This window comes from Prionailurus bengalensis, chromosome F2 (genome assembly GCF_016509475.1).
Source record: "Prionailurus bengalensis isolate Pbe53 chromosome F2, Fcat_Pben_1.1_paternal_pri, whole genome shotgun sequence".
NCBI classification, from domain to species: domain Eukaryota; kingdom Metazoa; phylum Chordata; class Mammalia; order Carnivora; family Felidae; genus Prionailurus; species Prionailurus bengalensis.
Window position 1 is genome coordinate 46,324,648 of NC_057353.1, and position 27,468 is coordinate 46,352,115.

At 40.3% G+C, this 27,468-nt stretch overlaps 1 protein-coding gene across 1 annotated transcript in view; it reads left to right on the top strand.

Moving 5' to 3' along the window:
* Positions 1 to 27,468, top strand: part of SPAG1 (sperm associated antigen 1) — a 70,228-nt gene that overhangs the window by 33,559 nt on the left and 9,201 nt on the right. Inside the window, exons 11-16 of the mRNA XM_043601470.1 lie at positions 9,292 to 9,666; positions 9,990 to 10,089; positions 15,403 to 15,555; positions 19,951 to 20,117; positions 23,489 to 23,621; positions 25,505 to 25,631. Of these exons, the coding sequence (XP_043457405.1) occupies positions 9,292 to 9,666; positions 9,990 to 10,089; positions 15,403 to 15,555; positions 19,951 to 20,117; positions 23,489 to 23,621; positions 25,505 to 25,631 (1,055 nt within the window). The remainder of the gene's footprint in view (positions 1 to 9,291; positions 9,667 to 9,989; positions 10,090 to 15,402; positions 15,556 to 19,950; positions 20,118 to 23,488; positions 23,622 to 25,504; positions 25,632 to 27,468) is intronic.

Below are 27,468 nucleotides of genomic sequence, written 5' to 3' on the forward strand. Positions count from 1 at the left end.
GTCCTTGAGGCTTTTTTCTTTTTTTTTTTTCTTACGATTGAAAAGTTTCTATTGATCTATATTCAAGTTCACTGATTTTTTTCTTCTTTGATCCCAAATCTACTGTTGCTCCCATTCAGTGAATTTTAAATTTTGGTTATTGTGGTTTTCCACTCTAAAATTTCCATTTCTTAAAAATCTTACATTTCTCTGCAAAGTTTTTAAGTCTTTCTGTCCATTTTGGGAGAGTTTGGCTTTATTTCTTGGACATGGTTATAATAGTCACTAAAAGTCTTTGAGTATTAACATCTGTGTTATCTGGGGTTTGGCATTACTTAATTGTCTTTTCCCCTTGCCAAATGTTAATATTTTCTCTCTTCCTCATTTGTTAAGTAATTGTGTACTGTATACTAGCAATTTTAAATATTATGTGGTTTTCAGTCTTGTTTAAATCTTATGGAGAATTTTTTTAAAGCAGTTAATCTGATTAGGTTAGGGTAACAGTTTTCCTACCCAACTTCTGTGGAATATGGGGTTTTTTTTAAGTTTATGTATTTATTTTGAGAGAGACAGAGACAGCACAGTGGGGGAAGGGCTGGGGGGGGGTGGGGTGGGGAGAGAGAATCCCAAGCAGGCTCTGTGTTGCCAATGCAGAGCCCGATGTGGGGCTTGAACTCACAAAACTGTGAGATCGTGACCTGAGTCAAAACCAAGAGTCAGACACTTAACCAACTGAGCCACCCAGGCATTCCTGTGGAATATGGTTCTAATGTCAGTTTAGTTTCAAGACCTTTGCAATGCTATTTGGATCTGTCCCACCTGTACACAACTCTGTGACTAGCTGGGGTCTGGGCAGTGGTCTTCCCCTGTGATTCCGGTCTCAGAATTTTCAGAATGACGTTTAGGGTCACATGCATATAGATCACCTGGAGGGTGCGTCCAGTCCATATACAATTCTTTGCAATTGTTTTCTTGAGTTCCCTTCTCTCTGTGGTTCTTCTCTACTCTTTCTGGTTTCCAATGGTTTTCCTTCCCATTCCTCTAGCTAGAAAGCCAGACTTTTAATTTCCCCATTCTACCGCACACTTCCCATGACTGTGTGCCTCCGGGACTAAGCAGCAACAGGACAGAGAAGAAAAGCAATGGGGAAGAATGCTTGGGACACAGCTTCTCTGACCAGAGATAAGAGTTTAGGTACCTACTTGGCTGCTGCTGCCTCTGCAGCTGCTGCCTCTGCAGCTGCTGGAGGATTGGCTGGGGGCTGGGATTGGATAGAAAGGAAAAAAGAAAAAACCAGGTTTTCCCCAACTCTCTCTCATAGGTGCCAGCTAACTTGTTGCTTTAGATAAACTAAATAGAGGGCTTCTCCTGAAGCTCTTTCTCCCCACACCCAGTGCAGCAGTTCTGGGTTTTAGATGGCCTTTGACCCAGGTTAGGAGATATCAGAGGAAAGAAAAAACAGAAACTCACTGCTGGTTTGGTGGTATTTCAGGTTCTAGTTCCTTTTCCCAACTGGGCTGCTACCATTTACTTTTCGGTGTCCTCGTGTGCCTGCTGCATCAATTCTGTTTCAGATTTTTAGTTATATTCAGTGGGAGAGATGGGTGGAGTGTGTTTACTCCATGTTGACAGGAGCTGCCTTTCTCATTGCTAGTTTTTTTTTTTTTTTGAAAGATTAACACATTTGAAGAACTATGAAAGTGTTTTATATAGATTATTTTATTTAATTCTCAAGAAAGCTATAATGCAAACTTTCATAGATTAGGCAATGGAAGCCTAGACAGTTGTAGTTATTTGCCGCATATGCACTGGCTGTAAGTCACGTGGCTAGGATATGGCCCTAAATCTGTGTGACTCCAAAGCCTATCTCATAAAAGTGGTTACTGGATGCCAACTAAGAAAGTATACGTTCTATACTCTATGAAGTCCAGACTGAACATCACCAGGCTACACTGTCAAAGAAACAGATGTAATTTGGTGTTTATCTCCCTTGTGCTCACTGACTCTTATCAGAGGCTGAACCTATGTTGAGGAACAAGTGAGTTAAAAACCAATGTGATCATTTTTTTTTAAATTTTTTTTTTCAACGTTTATTTATTTTGGGGACAGAGAGAGACAGAGCATGAACGGGGGAGGGGCAGAGAGAGAGGGAGACACAGAATCCGAAACAGGCTCCAGGCTCTGAGCCATCAGCCCAGAGCCTGACGCGGGGCTTAAACTCATGGACCGCGAGATTGTGACCTGGCTGAAGTCGGACGCTTAACCGACTGTGCCACCCAGGCACCCCAATGTGATCATTTTTGATTAAAGGAGCATAAGAACTGAGTAGACATTTTTCCAAAGAAGATACTCACATGGCCAGTGGATACAGAAAAGGGTGCTCAACATCAGTCATCAGGAAAATGCAAATCAAAGCCATAATGAGATGTCACCCCAAATGTGTTTGAATTGCTGTCATCAGAGAGATAAGAAATAACAAATGTGGGCAAGGATGTGGAGAAAAGGGATCACTTGCTGACTGCTGGTGGGAATATAAACTAATGGAGCCACTATGAAAAACAGTATGGAGGTTCCTCAAAAGATTAAAACTACCATATGGTCCAGTTATCCTATTTCTGGGTATATGTTCAAAAGAAATGAAATCACTATCTTAAAGAGGTATCTGTACCCTTTTGTTCTTTTCAGCATTATTCCCAATAGCCAAGACATGGAAACAACCTAAGTGTCCTTCAGCAGATAAGTGGATAAAGTAAATGTAAGACACACACTCACACACACTAGAATATTTTTAGGCCACAAAAAAAAAGAAAAAAAAAAAAAAGAAGGAATTCCTGCCATGTGCAAAAACATAGGTGGACCTTTAGGAGATTATGCCAAGTGAAATAAGTCAGAGAAAGGCAAATACCGTATGATCTCACTTCTGTGTGGAATGTAAAAAAAAAGCCAAATTTGGAGAAATAGAGAGTAGAACAGTGGTTGCCAGGAGTGGGGGCATGGGGGATAAGTTGGTTAGAGTGAAAACTTCCAGTTGTAAGATGAATAAGTTTTGGGGAGCTAATTTACAGCATGGTGACTATAGTTAAAAATGTGGTATTATATACTTGAAAGTTGCTAAGAAAGTATATTTTAAATGTTCTCACTACAAAAAAAAGTTATGTAAAGTGATGGATGTTTTAAGTAACCTTACTATGGTAATCATTTTGCAATATACGTATATACATATTTATATGTGTATATATGTGTGCATGTATATGTATATATATAAAATCATCACGTTGTACACTTTAAACTTACACAAGGAATGTTATATGTCAATTATATGTCAATAAAGCTGGGGGAGGGAGAGATACTAAACAGCCCTCCTCACAAATAAACATAAACAGGGAAGGGCTAATCATTAAACAATGAGTAATATTCTATGATTAGTAGTCTGAGTTAGGATTGTTATGTAATATCATTTAATAGGTTCATAAGATGTTTCTCTCTGAGTTAGGTGGTTATCCCTAACATTAGAACTACAGAGAAGCAATATTCTCATTCAGATTTCCAAGCAGCTAGAGCTTTAAGGGAACCATATCTGATCTTGTCATTCGTGCCCCTCAATAATTATTTTGTAGATAAGTGAATACTTAAAAATATGTGAGATTCCGAAAACAAAAATGTCTTGAGAGGAATGTAAATGTTAAGACCAGTTAGTTCCCTTTTATCAGGAAAGCAAATCCATAGGTGGAATAAATGGCTAGAAGCACAGAGGTAGTCCTTTTAAGATGAAATAAAATCAATGGGGCTATCTTATGCTCACCTTACCGAGTTCCATTGTTAGAGGTCCTGGAGCCTTGGACAAGACAGGAGAAATCGAAGTCACTTCTAGGAAATAATGTGAAAGCCCAGAGGGGTGTTATTAGGATGGAATCCTTGCATGTGTTTCCCCATATCACCACATTCCGAGAAAGAATTCCTAGTCATTATGGGGTATGATGCAGGGAGCCCTGAAGGCCATGAAAAAATGCAGCATTTAGTGTTGTTTAACCTCGGCTGATAATGTTGCTCCCTTGCGAGCACCACTTGCGTTGGCCAGGCCCAGTTCATCCCGACTGAGGTATAACATAACCAGTGGATTTAACTTAATAGCTGACAGTTATTGAGCACCTACTCTGTATCAGGTACTGAGACAAGACAAATGATAGGTTTCCTTCACCTGCCCTTCCAAGGACCAATATGAAGAAATATCTATATGTCAGGCTGATTAGGTCTGGGGATTTGAGTTTCTGGGCTTTCTTGGGAACTCCCCATCTATTTGTGTTTTCTCTCCCTACTGGAGAGCATTTAGATGTGACCATCATCATACAACTAGCTGTCAGAGGCTTTAGTATTTATTTTGTCTTTTTACAGAGTCTGTGAAGCAATCAGAGGAAATTAAGCATCTAGCCCCTCTTTAGTGCTGTTGCTTATTCCCCACTTAAAAATGAAATATAAGAAAATTAGATAGTAACTCACAGAAGAATAAAATACAGTTATTTCTCTTGTCCTGGAGTCAGTGGGATCAGGAAGGTGGAAGGGTAGGGATTTCAAAGAGTTAATAGACAAAATCATGAAAAGAAAGGTAAATGATGTTGACTGTAAAAGTGAAAAACCTGTATAAGTCAGATGTTATAAAAAAAATTAAAATACAAATGACAAACTAAGAAAAATGACAAGCAGTTGATAACCTTATAATATGAAGAGCTTTTAAAAAACAATAATCAAATGTTAAAATAGCCCAGTACTGAAATGAACAAAGTGTATGAACAGATAAATCACCAATGGATAAATTAAGTGATCAACAAATTTTGTATTGCTAATAAAAAAGGGAAAAGATTCCTTTTCTCTCCCATCAAATTGGCCAACATGGGGGTTTAAAAAAAAAAAAAAAGTATCCTCTGACTCATCAAGGGTAAAGTGAAATAAGCATTCCTTTTTTTAAATTGAGATAGGATACATATATCATGAAATTCATCCTTTTCAAGTTCAGTGGATTTTAATATATTCACAAGGTTGTGCAACCATCAACACAATCTAATTCTGGAACATTTTTTTATCATCACAAAAAGAAATGTCATACCCATTAACAGTCACTTCCATCACCCCTCCCCTGACAACCACTATTTTCTGTCTCTGTGGATTTGCCTGTGCTGAATATCTCATATAAATGGAATCATACAATATGTGGTGTTTTATGTCTGGCTCCTTTTACTTAGCATAATAGTTTCAAGGTCCATCCATGTTGCAGCATGTGTCAGTACTTTATTCCTTTTTATGGACAAATATTCTATTGCATGGATAATACTACACTTTATCTGTTGATGTACATTTGGGCTGTTTCCACTTTTTTGTCTATTATGAATAATGTGGCTATGCAAGTTTTGTGTTTATGCATGTGTTTTTAATTTTAATAACTAGGAGTAGAATGCTGGGTTACACGGCAACTCAGTGTTTAGCTTCTCTAGGAACTGCCAGACTATTTTCCAATGTGGCTATACCATTTTATAGTCCCACCAATATATGAGGATTTTAATTCCTCCACATCCTTGAAACACTTGTTACAGTTTACTTTTTTGATTATAACCATCATAATGGGTGTGAAGTGGTAACTCCTTATGGTTTTGATTTGCATTTTTCTAATGACTTACTATGTTAACCAATCTTACGTGTTTATTATTATTTGTTTAGCTTCTTTGGAGGAATGTTTATCAAGTTCTTTGCCCATTTAAAAATTAGATTGTCTCTTTATAGTTGCATTATAAGTGCACTTTATATAGTCTGGATACTAGACCCTTGCACACAGTTTCTCCCATTCTGTGGGTTGTCTTTTTACTATCTTATTAATACCCTTTTATGCACAAAAGTTGTTAATTTTGATGAAGTTCAATTTATTTTCTCTTTTGTTGCCTGTGCCTTTGATGTCATATATAAAAATCCTTTGCCAAATCCAAGGTCATATAGATTTAGCTTTATGTTCTCTTCTAAGAATTTTATGGTTTTAGCTCTTATATTTAGATTACTAACTTATTTTGATTGATTGATGTAGGAAGGGGTCCAACTTAGCTTTTTTTTTCCCCCTCAGCATGTGGAAATGCATTGTCTGAACACCATTTGTCAGATTATTCTTTCCCCATTGAATGGACTTGGACACTCTTGTCAAAAATCAACTGGCCATAGATAAATATGGGTTTGCAGACTCTCAGTTCTATTCTGTTGGTCTAGATGTCTATCCTTATGTCAGTACCACACTGTTTTGATTACTGGAACTTTTAGTAAGTTTTGAAATCAGAAGTGTGAGTCCTTTGATTTTGTTCTTTTTCAAGATTGTTTTGATTATCCTGGACTCCTGTAAATTCCATATGAATTTGAGGATCAGCTTTTCCATTTCTGCAAAAAAGCCTGTAAGAATTTGTTAGGAATTATGCCAGATCTGTAGATAACTTTGCATACCTTAAAATTAAGTCATCCTATCGGTAATGAAGAGATGCCTTTCCATTTGTTGGTTTTCTTCCAGCAATGATTTGTAGTTTTCAGCGTACAGGTCTTTCACCTCCTTGGTTAAATGTATTCCTAAATTTTATTTGTATGACGCTATTGTAAACGGGACTGTTGTTGTAATTGTCAGATTGTTCATTGCTAGTATATCTTATACCCTGAAATTGCTGAATTTGCTTTTTAGTATGTGTGTGTGTGTGCGTGTGTGTTATACACACACAAATATATATAAACACACACATACAAACACATATGCATAATATAAAATATATATAATAATATATAACAATTATGTCATCTGTTAATAAATGGTTTTACTTTTTCCCTTCCAATATGGATGCTTATTTTATTTTATTTTTTAATTTATTTTATTTTTTTCTTGCCTAATTGATCAGGCTACAATTTCCAGTATAATGTTGAGTAGCTGCAGTGAAAATAGTATCCTTGTCTTGTTCCTGATCTTCAGGGGAAAACTTTTAGGACTCTACCATTGAATATGATGTTGACTGAGTTTTTCATAATTATACTTTATCAGATTGAGAAATTTCATTTCTGTTCCTAGTTTTCTGAGTGGTTTTCTTTTTTTTTTTTTTTTTTTGAGTCATGAGAAGGTGTTGGATTTTGTAAAATGCTTTTTGTTTTTATTTATTTTTATTTTTTTAAGTAGGCTTCACACCCAGCGTGTGGAGCCCAACACAGGGCTTGAACTCATGACCCTGAGATCAAGACCTTAGCTAAGAACAAGAGTCAGATGCTTAACCAACTGAACTACCCAAGCGCCCCAGGTGTCCCTGTAAAACACTTTCTCAATGTCAGTTGTGGTCATGTGGTTTTTCCCCTTATTCTATTCATGTGTGGTGTGTATATTGATTTTGTACTGTTGAACTACTTCCTGAGAGAAATCCCACTTGGTCATGGTGTATAATCCTTGTATAGGCTGTTGGATTCGGTTTGCTATTTTTGTTGAGGAGTTTTGCATCTACCAACTACCCAAACTTTTGAAGGCTACTGAAGTAAGTCCTTGTGGCTTTAGATCTAATGGTTCTCTATAGGCCTTATATAGTTGACACTGCTGGCCATCCATTCCTTTGATATTTGTTACTGTTGAGTCCTTTCTCCCTGAAATACTCTTTCTTGGTTTCTGAGGCAGTACTCCCTCCTGGGTTTTCTCTCATTTCTATATACTTCTCCATCCCATTGGAGGTTTTTCTTCTGATCATCCTTTAAGTATTAGTATTTTTTAAGAATCCTTCAGAAGATCTGAGTGACCTCATCCATACCCAAACTTCAATGATCCTGTTTATATCAGCAACTCCCAAGCTAATTAGGACTTATCTGAAGAGTCAAGATAAGGCCACTCCTCTGAGCTACTTTTGGAGCCACCTCCTGAACAACTCCTCTGGAATGTCCCACAGTTCAGTACCACCAGAACTCACAGGTCTTTCATGTTTGGGCCTCTGCTTACCTTTGTAGAGACTAACAAAGCTGTTCAAAGACATTTCAATCTTAAGGGAAGAGGTATGACTTTCAGTTCATTTCCCTGGAATCCCATAATCCAGTTATGCTGATTTCTAGCTCTTTTGCTCCAGGACATTCTTTAGCTTTTTCCTTGTGTCTTTGTTGCCCCATTTGTAAAGTGGGGATGATAATACTTGGTTTGAGGATTAATGATTATGTAAAGATATTGACCCGTATTAAGTTCCAAATAAACTGCAGCTATTTAGTAATAGACAGACTTGAGGGGATAATGTACAAGGTAATAGAAAATAGTACTAAATTGTCTTGTTTCTGCTGACACTGATCTATGCTTTTATCTGGTTTTATGCTGGGAGGGGACTTGAGCAGCAGATACCAGATGACGAACACTGGAGCCTTGCTCTAATAATCTTACTGGGTCCAATCTCAGGATTTATTGCTATAACAAGATCTTTTTATTGTGTTCATAATGAAGCCAGTTTTGGTTATTACACTTGTATGTGTGTTTTTATACTCAGCGCTTGCCTAAAGGTGAGCATCCACTGATTTTCATTTAAATATTTGTGGTTTTCTTTTTCCTTTCGTTGTTTTTAACGTTTATTTTTGAGAGAGAGAGAGACTTTGAGCGGGCGCACACACAAGCTCAAGCAGGGGAGGGGGAGAGAAAGAGGATCCAAAGTGGGCTCTGAAATCTTTCAATTAAGATCAAAAGAATTTACGTTTGCATAAGCATTGTAATGGGAAATTTATTGTTTTGAAGGCTCCCTTTAAAAACTTGGTACCTATTTTAGATCACTTCTTTGCTAAATTCATTTTTAAATGATTTAATCACTTGGATTTTATTTCACTTTCGCATTATCTTTTTCTCCTAGTCCTTTAACGTAAGAAAATGGTACTCTGACGTTGGGTGCAATTAATTATTGTATTCAATGTTTAGTAACTTCATTCGTAAATTGTAAATGGGAGAAGGGTACACATATTTTGTAAGTTGTAGCTCGCCACGTATGCTTTGACATAGGGAATGACTTTGGACAGCGGTTCCGCCTCGAACCCGTCGGCGTTTAACGAGTTAACTACGGGGCGGCTTCCACGCACTGCCGGGAGGACCGGGCCAGGCGGTCAGCCCCGGAGCCGACCTGCCCCGGGAAGTGCCGGGAACCGCGCCTCCACGCCCGCGGGGGCGGTGCCCGCCGGGCCTTTCCCGCGACCCGCCCCCTCGGGCGCTGCGCCGTGCGTCTGCGCAGACACCCCCGCGGCAGCCGCGGTAGGTAGTTTCTCCTGATGATGCAAACACTCACTTCCCGCATCAACTTCCCACAGAGGGCGCGGAGCCGGCCGGAGCTAGGAGCGCCGCGGAGCCGTGCGCCATGGGCAACATCCAGAAGAAGCTGACCGGCAAGAGCGAGGGTGGCAAGCGGTCGGAGAGGGGCGCGCCGCGGCGGGGTCGGTCGCCAGGGGCCGGCGCGGACAAGCGGGGCCGACCGCGTGCTTCGGCGGCGGCGGCGGAGGGCGGCGCCAGCCGGCACCCTGGCGGCGGGCGGGGCGCGGGAGACCCCACCGCCGCGCCCCCGTCCCCCGCCGCCCCTCTCGGCCCCGCCAGCCTGAAGAGCCAGGGCAACGAGCTGTTCAGAAGCGGGCAGTTCCCCGAGGCGACCCTCAAGTACTCGGCGGCGATCGCGCAGCTGGAGCCTGCAGGTAGGCGAGCAGCGCCCGCGCCTCCCCTAGGGCTGCGGCTCACGGGACCTGCCGGGCCGCCGCCCGGTGGCAGGCGCTCGCGTGCGTGCGTTCCTTCATGCGGAACAGACCCAGGGCGGGGTGGCACCGACCTGGGCGGGCAGCACCGTGGAATGCGTAGTGTGTGCGCGGGCAGGCCACTGCGGGCACGGGCCGCTCCCGGGGCGCCGCATTATGGGCGGCCTGCAGGACTGCAGTGTCCCTGGAGACCTCAGTCGTCTTGTGATGGTGAACTGTGACTGCGCTAATGGATTTTAACCGTGTTTAATTAAATGTGATTTTAGGAAGTGGAAGCGCAGATGATCTAAGTATCTTATATTCAAATAGAGCAGCGTGTTACCTAAAAGAAGGAAACTGCAGCGGCTGCATTCAAGATTGTACCAGGTAAACTGCCCATTTTCAGGTTTCTCAAGAGAGTTTTACCATTCCAGTGTGATGAATGCAGTATTTAATTGCTTACTAAATTTTTGCATGAGTCTGATTTCTTAAGACACTTTTTAAAGACATGTTAATTGAATTATACATGGAAGTCATAAATTCTTTTTCATAAACTTCTTCTAACTGAAGACAGTTAACAGAAGACTGCAAACTTTTTTCATTTCTACAGCCACCACCTTAATTCACGCTCTTTTCATATCCTAGACTACTGGACAAGCCTTCCATCTAACCTCTCTGCTGCCTCCAATCCACTGTAGTGTCAGAACAACTTTTCTTGAAGCATTATTTTGTGTTTCAAATAGGCATTCAGTGGCTCAGTATGGTGTTCCAGATAATTATAGGCTCCTTTTTTACCACGTTGCCCCCTGAACAAGCTTTCTGCTCTCATTTGGTCCACTGTCTGTAATGCCCTCAGCACATCTTTGCTTCTGAAATCCCTGCTCAACTAACCCCTCCCTCTTCTTTGCCTTCCTGGTCACTTGCATGGCTATAACCCTTGCACTGTCACTCTCACACCTGTGGGTACTTGTGTCATCCACTACATTGGATATTGAGCTCTGTGAGGACCAGAACCATATTTTACATACAGCTTTGCATCCTTCAAGCACTGTGGTCACCCATGTTACTCAACAAGTTACATACTGAAATTGGTGAATATATTTACATGAATAAAAAGTACTGTTTTCTTCCACTATCAAGGAATAAACCTGCTTCAGGAGCCCTTTGGAAAGAAGCTACTATTAAGTATCTAGCAAATAAATCGTATGTCCTGGATTGATGTTCACAGTCCTGGTTTACTCTTGTGTGGTAAAATTATTACTGTCACCCTTTTCACTCTCAAAAGTCCTAGTTTGAACAATAATTTATGTGGATAACCTTCCAAGAAGATGAACCGTTTAGGGGCGCCTGGGTGGCGCAGTCAGTTAGGCGGCCGACTTCGGCTCAGGTCACGATCTCGCTGTCCGTGAGTTTGAGCCCCTCGTCGGGCTCTGTGCTGACAGCTCAGAGCCCGGAGCCTGTTTCAGATTCTGTGTCTCCCTCTCTCTCTCTGACCCTCCCCCATTCATGCTCTGTCTCTCTCTGTCTCAAAGATAAATAAGTGTTAAAAAAAAAAAAAAAGATGAACAGTTAATTGTTTTTCATTGATAGTATCAGTATATTGATATGGGTAAAAACTTACAATATCTGTGCCTGAATTTTTTTAAAAAAGTGTTGAGGGGCTTGGATTTCTTTTTCCCAATTTTATGTATTTAAAAGTAAATACTGTATATGTTCACTCGGGCCTGACTGTAGACCCCATCCACTGTTGTGCTAGCTCACACTAATTAATTGTTGTATTTTTAGAATTTTGTGAGCTGGTTGAAGTCAAATTGGTAGCTTGAAATCTACCAATTTGTTTGGAATACTAATACTGTGAAAATTGGCAAATCCCACATATCTGGGGTTTTCTCCCTAGGAGGAGAGCCGGTTGTTAAACATTCACCACTGCCCATAACCAACAAGACCATGTGAATTTGTGGAATATCAAGCACATTGTGATTTGCAGCTATGAACCTTGTAGCTCAAGTGTCTGTTGCTAATACCTTTCAGACTGGTCTTAGGTCTTCCTGCAGTAAGCAAGTTCAGGACTTTAATTAAAACTTGAGACCCCTAGGGGTGCCTGGGTGACTCAGTTAGTTAAGTGTCTGACTTTCGGCTCAGGTCATGATCTCATGGTTCGAACATCAAGTCCTGAGTTGGGCTCTGCACTGACAGCACGGAGCCTGCTTGGGCTTCTGTCCCCCTCCTCCCCAACTGACGCTGTATGTGTGTCTTTGTCTCTCAAAAACTAAACTGTAAAAAAACAAAAACTTGAGACCCCTATAGTTAGGGCCACTGCAAAACAAATGGACTCACTTTATCCTTAAGTGAGATGGTTTAAGGTGGCAGACATAAAATTTGTTGTGTTTCAGTGTCGATCTGGGAGGAAGTCAACGATGGGATTCCAGCCATGGTGTCTAGGGAGGCTAGAATGGAGGTTTGTCTTGAAGAAGAGCAGGAGATGGCCTTCTGGGGAGGGAAGTGGCAGTGGTTTATTTAAGATGTCCTTAGATAAGAGCTGTGTTGTAGGCCAAGGAATCCTGCTCTGCTGGTCAGTGCTGACCTCCGTAGAGGCCGACCTACTTCGGTGTTTTCTTGATACCTGGTTTATGAGTCCCAACATAAGGGGTATGAGATAATTTTACGCCAGAGCAGTGAGTCTCAAACTCGTTTTAATGCCAGAGAAACCATGATTGGCTTTTGCGAACATGTTGAAATCAATGTATTTAAATCTGTGTGAACTAGGAATCATTTAGTAGCAGAAATAGGACTGTATTTTCTTTTCATCTCAAGAAGATTGCATACATTTCAATGGAAGCCTATTTAGTTTTTCACTTAATCGTCTGCTCTTTGGAGAGTTGTTTTTTCTGCCATGAGCCCTTATTACAAGGCAAGTGGTAGCTGTAGTCAAACATTGAAAAAGAAAAACTCACGGGAGCAAACTTTAAAGTAAGGAGCGGAGGGGATCCTGTGAATTAGCTTTCGTAGATTGACCTATGATCTATACCTTTGTATGCGTTTTGGGAAGAAAATGTTTGATTTTATGTGTCTGAATTCCTGGGGCCTGTTCTGAAGCACTTGCTCTAAGGTTTGTCCCGGGGTGTGCTGGGAGAATCACTACTGGGAGTATAAGGGGTATTGGGAGAGCTCAGGGAGCTCTGGGCCCTGCCCGTCTCCTGGCCACAGTATCTCCATGTTTCTTTTAGACTTCCAGGTGAGCCATGAAACAGGGTTATGATGCCTAAGCTGAAGTTTAAAACCGTTATCCTAGAAATTACCTTTGTCGTCTGTTCTCAGGATTCTTTATCACCTAAAAAAAAGTCTTCACTTTTCCCATCTGCCAGAGAACTTTTTTGGGTTCTCTAAACTATACCAAAATATCTTTCAGTGACTTTCCATCAAGGGTATTTTGACAGGCTCAATAAAAATGAATGTTGCCTGATAATTCTTCGCTTTTGCTCCTCTGCTGCTCTCTGCCAGGCTTCAAATTAGAAGACTCTGTAGGGCCTTAAAAGTGTTAATTTGAATAGTTAAATTTTTGTAAGCTCTGGTTTAAAAATTCTCTGTGTTTTTATGAATGAATGCCTTTTTTTTTTTCTTAGCAGAATTTCCATTTATAAGCTCGTATTCATTTTCAGGCTTGTGGTTAAAGAGAAAAAACCTTGCATTTACTAGGCTGGGAGTGCTAAAAGTTAAATGCATCATCTCACGCAGTGTTACATTCCACGCCTACCTCAAATCCATCTTGAGTGGCTAAATAGCACCTTGGGCATTGGAAGTCTGTGGTGAAATGGGGTAGTTGTGGGGAAATGAGGTAGTTGTGTAAGTATTACACGTATTTACAATCCCTCTTCATGCCATTAATATCCCCGAAGCGTGAAACTAAGCTAGATTTAAGGCAGTGGTACTAGTGATAGATCCTGATGCTCAGAGATCTGTTTTCTAGTGTTTAAAAGCTTTTACTTGATCTTAATTTCTAAGATAACTTTTGGAGTGGCTCAGTCGGTTAAGCATCCGACTCAAGTCATGATCTCACGGTTTGTGAGTTCGAGCCCTGCGTTGGGCTCTGTGTAGATACCTCAGAGCCTGGAGCTTGCTTCAGATTCCGTGGCTCCCTCTCTGCCCCCTCTCCCGATTGTGCTCTCTCAAAAATAAATAAATGTTAGAAGAAATTTTTTTAAGTTAAATAAAATAAAGTAACTTTTACTGTTTACAAAAGTAATATGTATGTGTTACAGAAAAAAATTTTAAAACCCAGTACAGTACGAAGGAGATCATTAAAATAACCCATAATCCTAACACCTGGGTGGAACAAAATGTGTTATTTTTTAAAGAACTGAAGCTAATTAATGACAGCCTCTATGGTACACAGCCCGGGAATGCACCCACACGTGCAGTTGAGTATGACGTGGAGAATTGTGAAGGAGTCCCAGTGGCAGATGACTCCAGTGAAGTTCCTTTATTTATAGTGTTTTTGCACTGTTTTGTGGTAGAAAGAGCATTGGTTCAATCAGGTGTTTGCTGAAGTGCTTCCTCTGGCCCAGGCATTGATCTCCACACTGGGAATATAGTGGTGCTTAGGACAGGCAGTGTCCTTGCTTTCCTGAAGCTTAAATTCAAAAGAACTGACATGTGGGCAGATGGCCCCATGTCTCTCCATCCCCTCACCTGCAGAATGAACGTGGGACTGTTTACCCTGCAGGCTTGTGAGAATGTCTACAGTGACCAGCACACGGTAGATGTCCTGTCAGAGCTTGCTCTTTGCCAGATCACTGTAGACAGGAATAGACAGTAGATCCCCAAGACTGCTGGAGAAAAAGTAAAGCAGCCCTCACTCGTGCTTTCCCTGCAGCTGATCTATAAGCTGCATGGAACAGAAGAGTTAACCAGAAGAGCAGACCTGCCGTCCCCAGTGTGGACAGTCTGGTGCAGCAGATGCTCACTCATGGGTTATATAGAAAGTGGGCTCTTCCGAGGATCTGTGCACACCATACTTTACAATTTTAGTTAAGTTTGTTAAAACTAAGTATGATAGTTTTCATTCATAAATTCAATGTTTTGATTGTATGTTCTAGTGATGTTAGAAATACTTCGTAGCCTAAAAAGTGCAAGATGAAAATTCATGATTTATAAGGAATTCTCATATACTTCCTTGATTCCCTCCAGTTTATTTTTTAAGCCCTTTGGCAGCAAGTAAATCATAATAAACTGTATGAAGTTCAGAGCTGATTTTCAAAATGTATTGCAAGCTTCTGTGGTTCTGTGCTAAGGTGCCTTGTTAAACACATAGGTGTAGATAAAAATTTTCCTTTTAATCCATCAGTAAGTAACAAGAATCTTTTGAAAGCCTACTTTGTACCTGGTGCTACGGTTGGCTCTGTTAGGGCACAGGGAGGGGCGTTGGAGGGGGTGAGACACATTGCCTGCTGCCAGGGAGCGCAGGCTCAGTGGGGGAAAGAGTAAATGCCAGAGTGCTTTGGAACTGTTTGAAATGAGGTATGCAAGTTTGATTGCTCTTCTACTCTGAGTTTGCCTTTCTAGTATGTTCCTAGGTCCCCAATATGGACTGGCAGATACATAAAAATATTTCTGAGAGTCCGGTACCGTAGTGTACGTTCAGTTAGTATAAGTTAAAAAGTAATTTTCAGAACAAGTGACATGTAATATTTTTGTCTTTAGGGCTCTGGAACTTCATCCATTCTCCATCAAACCTCTTCTTCGACGAGCAATGGCCTATGAAACTTTAGAGCAGTATCAGAAAGCTTATGTGGATTATAAAACGGTGTTGCAAATGGACTGCACAATCCAGCTAGCGAATGACAGTATTAACAGGTAACCTAACCCGAAGCAGTGACTGAGGTCTAGTTGTTTTACAATGGAGCTACATTCTTCTCTTCCCCACCTGCAAGAACTACCAAAGTGTAGACTGTTCTATTATTTACTTTGCATGAATGATCGCCTTCTCTCACTCCCATCAAAACCAAACAGTTCTTTCTCTATAACTTAACTTCTAACTGTCCTGCAGTACATTTTGAGTTGTCCTCTGACACCTTTGTATTTGTTTCCTGGTCCATTTATTACTGTTCAGTAATTATGGTTTTTTTTAACTTAGGGTACAGATCTTTGCTGTTCTGAGCGCACAGCATTTAATTTCAGTATTTATAAATATCTGTGGAGTTAGGAAGTGTTTTCAGTGATGTTGTAAATCAGTACTAATTATAGGACAGGATCCAAAAATGTAGTGAAAACTGCCATGTTGAATCTTCTCCTACAGGGTTTGCACATGCTCATTGGCACCACATCTGTCAGTGGAAACATATCGGTTGTTTCTCCTCAGGAGAACGGATGTCTTCATGAGCCTGCTAGATATTTGGTTATATGCCCTTTAAATAGACACTCATCTAGGATGAGTATTAACTTACAATGGTGAAATAGCAAAGAATTTGGATCTAATTTATATTATGACCTATTTACCCCCTGAGTGAGCATGGGAAGGTAAGAATTTCCAGACTTCAAATGGCTTTCAGGTGAAATTTGAAAATTACTAGTTGGGCAATATTTCTAATTATGTATAATATTTTCTGATTCCATTTGTCCAAAGTATAATCATGTGCGTTATGCTGTGCCCCGTGTTGGTCTAGTGTACCATGTCCCTCACCCCCCCACCACCTAAAGAGACAAAATGGGGAAAAATAATATAGTCTCTGTATTTAAGCAAACCAGAATATAGTTAGATGAAAAAACACAAGACAGGTTATCTCCAACTGTGAAAAATGGTTAGGAAGGCAGGGGTTAACAGGCCAGGCCACCTTTGTGTAGACTTCAGTTGTTGGAGAGAGAGTGCCTGAGGTGGTCTTTGAAGAGCACTGATGGGACATGAGGAGACCTTGAGCAAAATTTTAGGAAATCAGAGTGGCATGTTTTGGATTAATTCATTTTATAAAATCATGCCTTACCTTCCTACATTATTTCACCACACTTTGGAGAAAACTGTCGGAAAGATCTGTATGTAGAGCCAATGGCCATCTCCTGGAACGTTCACTCTCTGGTCACGTGGAACCTGTCTAAAAAGGATATATACTGTTTATTGGATCTAGAGTGGGGCTAGCTGGAACCTTGGGCATTCACAGACTCTTTGATCTTGATCTTGTAAAATCAGGCAGCATCACGTGGGAGCTCTCCAGCCATTTGCCCTGTGGCACAGCTGCCTTGCCAAAGTGTCATCTACTGCCACATATATGCTTGAAGGTACTTTTCTTCTTTTTTGTCTAGTTAATTCCTTCCTGTCTCTCAGGAGAGGGTCTGCTTCCTCTAGGAAATACTTTCACAGATACACCCACCTCCTGCCTCACCATACATGTATTTCAGGCTCTCTTCCCAGTGACCCCAGAACACTGTGCCTTTTATTACACAGCTTCCATATTATTTGTAAATTTTCTGTCCCTCTCTTTTTGTAAAATTATTTTTCTCTCATTCTCCTGGAAGTTCTGTGAGGTTAGGAATTGTGTTTTATCCATCTCTGTAGTTGAAGTACCTCATACAGTAAATATCCTCAGTAAAATGTGTTGAATGAAGTCATTCCCTAACAGTGTAATTCACTCCTGTGCTCTGCTTTGAATTTGCCTGTCCTCCTCTGTCTGGTCATATCCAAGGTAGTTGGGGAAAATAGAATCCTCTCATGGTTAGAGGTTCTTGTGAAACAAAGTTGGGAAGGCCCCTGAAGTAGCTGACAGAGAGGAAAGGCCTGTTGAAAGGTATTTTAGGAAATAACAGTTCACAGTGATAGGCTGGAAGGTCTGAAGGGAGAAATCTATATCTGACAGGCTGTAATTACATTTCTGAACCTGCTGCACTATATAGTTTTTAAAAGTGAAGTACAATTCACAGAAGGGAAAACTGTTTTAAAATATACGATTGAGTGGCCTTTTAGCACATTCACATGTTGTATAACCACCACCTCGCTCTAGTTCCAAAACATTTATCGTCCCAAAAGGAAATTCTGTTCCCATTAAGCAATCACTCATTTTCCCTTATCCCAGCCCCTGGAAACCACTAATCTGCTTTCTGTCTATGGACTTCCCTATTCTGGGTAGTCCCTATAAGTGGAGTCCTAGAGGAGGTACCTTTTGTGTTTGGCTTCTTTCACCTACACAGTGTTCTCAGGGTTCATTCTTGTTGTGGTATATGTGAGTGCTTCATTTCTTCTTATAGCTGAATAATCCATCATATGGATATATATCATTTTGTTCATTCATTCATCAGATGGTGGACATTTGGGTTGTTTGCGTCTTTGAGCTGTTGTGAACAGCCTGCTTTGAACATTTTGTGCACAGGGTTTTGTTTATATACCTGTTTTTGGTTCCTCTTGGTGTATACTCAGGAGTGGAATTGCTGGGTCCTATGGGAATTCTATGTTTAAACTTTTTGAGGATTGTGTTATACTTTTTATATGTCCTTATGAAGGTCCTTTTATATAGATTGACTTGTAAGTTTTTTTTAATTGGTTCTTACTGATGTTTTATAAGAAGGTGAGGAGGATTTTTTTTGCTGCATTTCTTCTATAAAATATCAATTTTTAAAATTTCACCATTCCTTTTCATGAATCCCATATTTATGCTTTTCCATGTGAGCAACAACAGCTTTTTTTTTTTTTTTTTCCAGTTTAAACATCTGTGCTTATTTTGTTTCTGTCTTCCATTAACCATATTCCTCTCTTCCTCTCCAGGAATCTTATATGTTAAATTTCCCTGCATATACTTATTTACTCCCTGGCAACACATCATCTCTTTTCAGCTGCTTCTTCCTTCCTCTCTGCTGGTAATACAAGTTTTGCTTGAAAATTCTTTTTTCTAAAGCTTTTCTTTTTTTTTTTTCTGCATTTGTGGGTGGTTTTACATTATTTTTCAAAAAAAATTTTTTTTCACTAAAATATGTGAGTTGGTTAGCATAACCAATTTCAGCATAACTGAAATTTCAGTTTAAAAAACTGGGGAAAAAGTATGTGCATTGTATTTGTGTCTAGATAAATAAGAACTATTCGCACAAAAAGTACTATTGAGTTAACTAACTTGAATGCATTCTCCTAATTACCAGTAAACCTTCTCAGTCTTGGGGCACACCTTTTTTTTTTTAATTTTTTAAAAATGTTTGTTTATCTTTGAAAGAGAGAGGGAGAGAGACAGTGTGAGCTGGGGAGGGTCAGACACACACACACACACACAGAATCTAAAGAGAGAGGGAGAGAGACAGTGTGAGCTGGGGAGGGTCACACACACACACACACACACACACACACACACACACACACACAGAATCTAAAGCAGGCTCCAGGCTCTTAGGTGTCAGCACAGAGCCTGATGCGGGGCTTGAACTCACAAACTGTGAGATGATGACCTGAACTAAAGTCAGACGCCCAGCCGACTGAGCCACCCAGGTGCCCCGGGGCATACCTTTTGGAACCAGTTTCATTTCAAATGCATGATTCAATTTTGTTTTAAGTCTAAATATATTTTGTGTGTTTAAAATGATGACACAGTGATAATCGGAGATGTTAATCTGAACCTTTTGATGGTCATGAGTAAATGTCAGTAATACAAGGGCCCTTGTAGTAGACTCCAGTATCTTGTCCCTTCATCATTATGTGTTTGAAAACGTAGTTAATGGATAATTTTAGAGGCAAAAAAAATACAAGTTAAGAGTATCTTAGCAATATGGAAATGTGTTAAGAAAAAACAGCATTCCACGTTACAGCTTGTCCTCATCACTTTTGGCAGCTAGTCTTGAACACCTGTCTTTGGTGTATGGTTTGGGCATAGAAATTCTGAAGTGCTTTTGGTTATTCTCCAGAGTAATACATTATCAGTTTAGTAATTACATTAAATGTTATGCAAGACGTTTCTTTTAGGCCTTCTAAATTTTGCTTTTATTTTTCACTTTTTCAAAAAAATACAGTTTTATTGCATATACATTAAAAATATTTTTTGAACCAGTTAGAAAGGCCTTCACTTTTTTCTTCTACAAAAAGGATCTAAAGTTAACATAGTTTTGGCAACTTTTAAAAGTCCTTCTAAAGGCCATTTAAAGGTCTGTGGACAGCAGACAGCTTAAGACTGTTTTCTACAGGGAAGTACACAAATGCAATGTTTGTAAATCTTACTCTTGATTTGAGCTTCATGGATATAAAAAACAAATGGCATGGTTAATCAAGAAAATTCATTTTCTTTTTAGGATAACAAGAATTTTAATGAATCTGGATGGACCAAGCTGGCGGGAGAAGCTGTCACCCATTCCTGCTGTGCCCACTTCCACGCATTTACGAGCTTGGCAGCCTGCTACAGAGACACCCCCAGACCAAGTGGGAGACTCCTGTAGCCATTCCCAGCCTGGCATCACAGGTAGGGGAGGCCTACAATCCTTTCTTGTGCAGGTTGTCTTGAGCTGTGTGTATATCTTCTCGGTAAAGCAGAAGGAGAAGGACATGAACTCAGGCATCAGACCCAGGTTTAAGTTAAGACCCTGTTCTCCCTCTAACTAGTCTTAAGTTGTTTCATGCATCCAGTGTCCTAGTGTGTATGAAAGGAGGAAATGTAACTATCTCATGGAGTTCTTAGGAATAAATGGAGATGTGCATACAAAATAATAAAGGTTAAGTTAGCATAATTATTAAATTTTTTTTTTTTCAACGTTTATTTATTTTTGGGACAGAGAGAGACAGAGCATGAACGGGGGAGGGTCAGAGAGAGAGAGAGGGAGACACAGAATCGGAAGCAGGCTCCAGGCTCTGAGCCATCAGCCCAGAGCCCGACGCGGGGCTCGAAATCACGGACCGCAAGATCGTGACCTGGCTGAAGTCGGACACTTAACCGACTGCGCCACCCAGGTGCCCCTAGCATAATTATTAATAAGAAAAAGAAATAGCATTAGTTTACTACTATGCCTATATGTGGCAGGGCTAAAATAATAAGATTGGTGTGTTTGAAATAATAAAGTAAAATCCTACAATGTAAATATCTAGCAGGTATTTTCTTCTGCCTTATATCATAGTTGTTAACATATCTGCATTCCCTTAGTACCTACCTCATCACGTTGTACAGTGTTTAATAAGTGTTGACTTCACTCTTGCTTTCTGCGTAAAGCCATTGAGGCCCCATTTCTCCTGCCTGCTTAGGAAATCTATGTATATCTCCTTGAGCCTCATCTTGCAGACACCCTGAGATTCCTGAGTCATGATGTTCCAGTGGCTTCTCTTAGACCCTCACCCTCTTCATTGACTAGAAAGAAGATGCAGGGAACATCTGCTGAGGCTTTAAGATTATTTATTTATTGAAATGCTTATTTATTTATTTTGAGAGAGAGGGAGAAAGAGCGTGCGCACGTGTGCCAGCAGGGGAGGGGCAGAGAAAGAGGGAGAGAGAGAATCCCAAGCAGACTTGGGGTGAGATTGTGACCTGAGCCAAAATCAAGAGTCGGAAGCCTAACTGGCTGAGCCACCCAGGTGCCCCAGGGCTTTATGATTATTTAGCAGTCCTTGGAAAATCATGGGGCTCTCTGGTTTTCTAGAGTTTGCCATTAGAGCCTCGCACAAAGCATTTGGTCAGGGTCAGTAAAGGGTAGCTGTTTGTTAACAGAGTGAATATACTAACTGTACCGTAGATATGGGATAGCTAATTATAAGCACAAGTATAATCATTTCTTTCTGTTCATTTTTATGTGATTATTATAATAGATACCGAAGGTTTAAAAACACTGGGGGAGGAAAAGCTTAAGGAAAGTTTTTCAGCAAGTTATATAAGCCCTAAAACAGAGTAATACTCTGTTTATGTTTTAGGGCTTATATATACTAGATTTATGGGGAGTGTCATTGGCCCCATTGTATGAGATCTTTTGAAACATGACACATTAGAAATACTCTGTGATTGGGATGCCTGGGTGGCTCAGTCGGGTGAGCGTCTGACTCTCGGTTTTGGCTCAGGTCGTGATCTCAGGTTTCAGCAGTTCAGGCCCTGTGTCGGGCTCTGTGCTGATGGTGCAGAGCCTGCTTGGGATTCTCTCCTTCCTTTTTCTCTGGCCCTTCCCTGCTCATTCTGTCTCTCTCTAAATAAATAAATAAACTTAAAAAAAATTTTTTTTAATATTCTGTGATTTAAAGTAAAAGATGAGAAGTTACTACTTCATGCCATTGTGCAGGGGACAAATAAGATTATTGTTAATATTCCAAGTTTATATTACGAGTTCAGTGTATTAAGATTTTTAGATTATAAAATTTAAAGATATTTTAAATTTTAATTTATGGATTTTTATATCAGGTGACTCCATTGGGTAATTTACACAGATTTAAAACTTTAGATATTCATACTTTATGTGTGTTAAAAAACTTTGATTGCAAGTAACAGAAAATCTATTGACAGGTTGTAAGGAATGGTTTTGGCTCATGGAACTGAAAGGGCTCAGGCAGGCCCTAAAACGAGGCACAGCTCATCAGGGCTCAAGTTCTGATGGAAAATAATAGAACTGCAGCAGTTTTAGGCTTCATGTGTGCACTTAAGAATGTCTAAAGGGAGAGAGACGCCATTGCTTTGGGTGGCATTAATTTAACAATGAGAAAATATGTTACACCTAAAACCCTAGCTTTTTTATCCTGTTCCTTTCTTGGCCCAGAATCTAATGGTAGTTACTCTAATGGGTCATGTGTCCATTCCTGAGCCAGTCCCTATGATGAAGGAATGCCATGCCTGGATTGGCTTAGGCCTGAGTTCTTGATCAGTGGAGTCAGCTTCCCCTGAACACCTGGGGTTAATAGGAGAGGGGTGATAGCTGAATGAATATCAAGGCACTCTTAGGAAGGGGAAATGGATCCTAAACAGAGAGTCAGCCATGATCACTGCATGATAACAGGTAATGGTAATAGTTGGGACTCTCTCTTTGAAGATAACAGAAAACCCAACCCTTTATGGCTTAAGCAATAAAGGTTGTTTACTGGCTCGTACCATGGAAAAGTCCGCAAGTAATGTAGCTGCAGGGATGGTTGGATTCAGGATTCGGAGACTCTTATTTAGCTCTCTATCTTGACCTCTCTCTTGCTCTTTTCAGCCCATTTTTAGACACAGACTCTTTGTATCATCGGATGGCAGAATAGCTTCTCCTTTCCTCCTCATTTTCCACTGGAAAGAGCCAAGAATTTTCAGAAGCTGCCACAGAAATCTTAAGTGTATCTTATTGGCTCTCATAGGCCCATCCCTGACCAATTAGATTATTGTGGCTAAAGAAATAATATGTGCTGATTAGTAAAAAAATAAAGATTACTCCAAATGGTAGGGCTAGGGTACGGTTTGCTTTACCTAAACTACAGGACAGAGGGTGGAGGAGGTGTGATTTTCCAAGGAAATGTGGGGCCAGATGTCTGCCTCAGGCATGAACAGGTTTGTTTGTTCATTTTTCATGAAATAGTTTTCCCATCAAACACTGTAGATGTTTGTATCTTCAGCAGAGGACATACCAATATGGATAAAATAATATAATTACTTATATTTTATTTTCTAATTTGAAAAAATATTGTAATAATTGTGTAATTTTTATTTACAGCCAATTTGTCTTTTTAATTTGTATACCAAGTTTTGTTCCACGTAGGCTTCAGCTCTGCATGGTATGTGTGGTCAGGTTAATTTGCAATAGAATATCTACTTACAGATGTACTGAAGATTTTGTAGAGGTGCTTATATGAATCCTTCCTCTTTTTTTTTTTTTCCCCTTGGGGGGTGTCCCATAGATGAAAAAATGTTTAAAACCCTTAAAGAAGAAGGAAATCAATGTGTAAAGGACAAAAACTATAAAGATGCCCTTAGTAAATACATTGAATGCTTAAAGATTAACAACAAGGAATGTGCCATTTATACAAACAGGCAAGTTCTTTGTAACTTTATGTATTTCTTACGTTCATTTTTTTTATTAAAATATACAGACAAATTAATTGCCGAATTTTTTTCCCATCATTTTGAGAATTTATATAGCATATTGTCCTAGGTGAGTATTCTTTAAAGAGATGGGGCCATAGAAGTTCCAGAGAGATGGAAAGCATGAGGCGGGCTGGGCGTCTGGTTGGTCTGCGACACAGGTTCCGCAGGCCGTCCTCGCCGCCCTGACGTTGCTGCACTGTCCCGTCTTGGCCGTTTGGACCCACTGTGGCTTAGTCAGGTCTGCGCATCATCCTCCGTGTAGGAGCAGGAGTCACCTCCCTTTCAAACTAGTTCTTAAGTGTCCTTTTTCTCTTGAAGTCCTAAGAGAGGGGACCAGCATCCTTCAGTGCATAGCAAGAATAGGCAGATTGTTCTGGAAAGCTGTTTAGAGGCCATCTATACCACATAATGGTAAAAGATCGCTCTAGAAATCTGGTGATTGGGGAATTTTAGGAGTAAGTAGAGTCTGGGGTGATGAGGAAGAAGGCTTAGTTCCTAAAGAGCAGGGACTCCCAGCACAAGATTTCCTAGCTATTTCAGATGAATTCTTTTTAATTTAACTTCTCACTGCTTTGTTTTTGTACATGTTTTCCTCTATTGGCAACCATTTTGCTAAAAATTTTGTCATTAACTCCAACAGGTAGTTTTCTACTCTTCTTCTGTTCAGCCTCTGCGGTTCTGGGCATTAATGGCCACTCAGTTTTCCCTGGAAACCGCCTCTCCTCTTAGCATCAGTGCAGACACTCACTTGCCTGGCTCTTTTCTTCCTCTATGGGCCTTTCTTTCCCAGCCGTTCTCGCGGTTCTGAAGGTGTAGGTCCCTTTTTCACTCTGCATACTCTCTGAGCCATTGCATCCTCCCTTCAGTTCCGTTACCTTTCAGTTGTGTCCCCCCTAAATCTCTGTGTGGGCTCCAGACCTAAGCACTCCGCTCCTCTCTGCCTTCCTGACCGATGTCTCCCTCTCCTAGTGTGTCTGCAAGCTCGGATGTCCTACTTCTAAATTCCTCTTGGGGGAGCCTTTCTCTCTGCCCTCCCCTTCACCCATGTCCCATCACCACTGTCTCCTCCGAGATGTCTGCTACCCCCTCCACAGCACAGACTTGTTCCCTCTCATCTCATTCTCTGAATTGCAGCACGACTAATCTTCCTAAAACATGGTGAACATGTTAGTCCCTATTTGAGAACCCATTGGTGGACTTGCTGGAAGCTCAGGATAAAGCTCAGGCTCCTTGCTCTTCCCCATCTGGCCTGACCGCCCTTCTACCTCATCCCTGCACCCAGCCAGCCATATGGCACTTAGTTCATCAAGAGTACCTTGCTCTCTGTCTTTCACTGTGAGACTCTGCCGTTGCTGGGCCATTGGCCACCCTCTCCCCTCCTGCATCTTAACTCTCAGCCCAGTGCCTTCACACTGGACAATTCTCATCTCCCACTCTGGGCTTCAACTTAAATGTAACTTCTTCTGGGAAGTCTTCCCTGATTACTCTTGCCTTTGCCTCAGCCTCACCAGATCTGGTAAGATTCTCAGCTGTGTGTTCCCAGAGCATCCTGTTCAGATTTTATTATGTTTGCTTATTTTAATTGTCTCTTCCACTTAGACTATAGCCTTCTTGAGGGGCCTGAGCTGTACTTGTTTGCAGTTGTATCCCCAGTGCCATAATTATGTATATTGCAAGAAAATGCCATAATTAGAGTAAAATGTTAGGCTTCAATGAGACAGCCAACAGACTTATTGAGCTATGTTCTGATTGTTATTAACTATCTAAATTTATAGTGTTGTCTTTGCATTTCATAATACGTATTTGCTTTCATAATTACATTCTACCAGAGCTCTGTGTTACTTGAAGCTGTGCCAATTTGAAGAGGCAAAGCAGGATTGTGATCGGGCACTTGAGATAGATAACAGGAATGTAAAAGCGTGCTACAGACGAGCTCTGGCTCATAAAGGACTCAAGGTGAGGAAATCTTCATTTTAATAAGTAAATTTCAGCTCTGAAAACAATATGTGGTTTTTATGAACATGAATCTTGGGAGTGAGATTATCCTGGGATTTAATCCTGGTTCTATGCTAACCAATCCTGAAAGCTTAGAATAGGCCTCAGATTTCCCCTACCTTTAATGTGGAGCTAGATATTTTCTAAGATTGCTTCCAGCTCAAAAATTATTATTTTATTTCCGGATTTTCCGAGGACTTTTGTTAGTTAATGATAGATCCATTGTATGGAACAGGAATGTTTGTTACTGAATCACTGAAGGCAACCACTGGATTCCTCCACCAAAGGATTGAGGTGTCTGTGGGGTGGGAGGAAGGCATCAGAACGGAAGCTTGGTTCACCAAGTAAAAGTTGGTAGAGACATCAGAGATTGGTGATTTGGGCCTTAAACTGGCTGCTTTAGAGTGGCATTCTTCTCTAAGAAAACCACACCATTATTTGCAAAGAAAGTATTGTATAATTACACTTTTCTTTAGGCTAATTCTTCTGCATGGAAAACTTGAATGAATGTACATATTTGTAGAAAGTAATGTCACAAAGAAAAGTCAGAACATACCGGGCTATGGCATTTCTTGAAATTGTTATTTCTTAAAAATCAACTTGATTAGGGTCTAATACAATGAAATTCACACATTGTAAGCTTTCACATCTTTTAATTTTTTTCTCTTTAGAGGTTTTTTTAAATTGAGATACAACTGACAACTAACATTGTATTAGTTTCAGGTACACAGCCTAATGATTTGATTTGCACAATGATCACCAGTAAGTCTAGTTAGCAGCCCATCAGCACACATAGTTGAAATTTTTTTTCTTGTGATGAGAACTTTTAAGATCTATGCTTGTAGCAACTTTCAAATATGCAATACAATATTATTAATTGTATCACCATGCTGTGCATTATATCCAATGAGTTCTTTCTTTCTTAACTGGAAGTTTGTGCCTTTTGACCCATTTCACCTACTCCCCAGTCCTTGTCTTGCTTCTGACAACCACCAGTTTGTTGTGTCTGTAAATTCAGTTCTGTTTTTGGTCTTGTTTTCTAAATTTCACGTACAAGTGCAGTCATAAGGTAATTGCCTTTCTCTGTCTTACCTCACTTTTAGCATATGCCCTCAGGATCCATCCATGTTGTTGCAAATGGTAGGATTTCCTTCTTTTGTACGACTGTAAATAGACCACATTTTTTCTATCTGTTCATTCATTGATGGACACTTAGGTTGTTTCCATGTCCTGGCTGTTGTAAATATTGCTGCCGTTAACACAGGAGTGCAGAGGTCTTGCAGATTTCATGTTTTCATTTCCTTTAGATAAATACCTAGAGGTGGAATTGCTGGATCATATGGTAGTCTTATTTTAGTTTCTTGAGGAGCCTCCATACTGTTTTCTATAATGGCTATATCAGTTTCCATTCCCACCCACAGCGCACGAGGGTTTCCTTTTCTCCACATCCTCACCAGCACTTGTTATCTCTTATCTTTTGGGTGATTGCCGTTCTGACAAGAGTGATACCTCATTGTGCGTTTGATTTCTATCTCCCTGCTGGTTAGTGATGTGGAGCATTTTTTCATATACCTGTTGGCCATCTGTATGTCTTCTTTGGGAAAATGTCTGTTTAGTTCCTCTGCTCATTTTTTAATCAGATTATTTTTTCGATATTGAGTTCTGTGAATTGTTTGTGTACTTTGGATAACTGCTTATTAGATACAGGATTTGCAGATATTTTCTCCCACTTGGTAGTTTCCATTTTGTTGATGGTTTCCTTCACCGTGCAGAAGCTTGATGTAGTCCACTTGTTTAT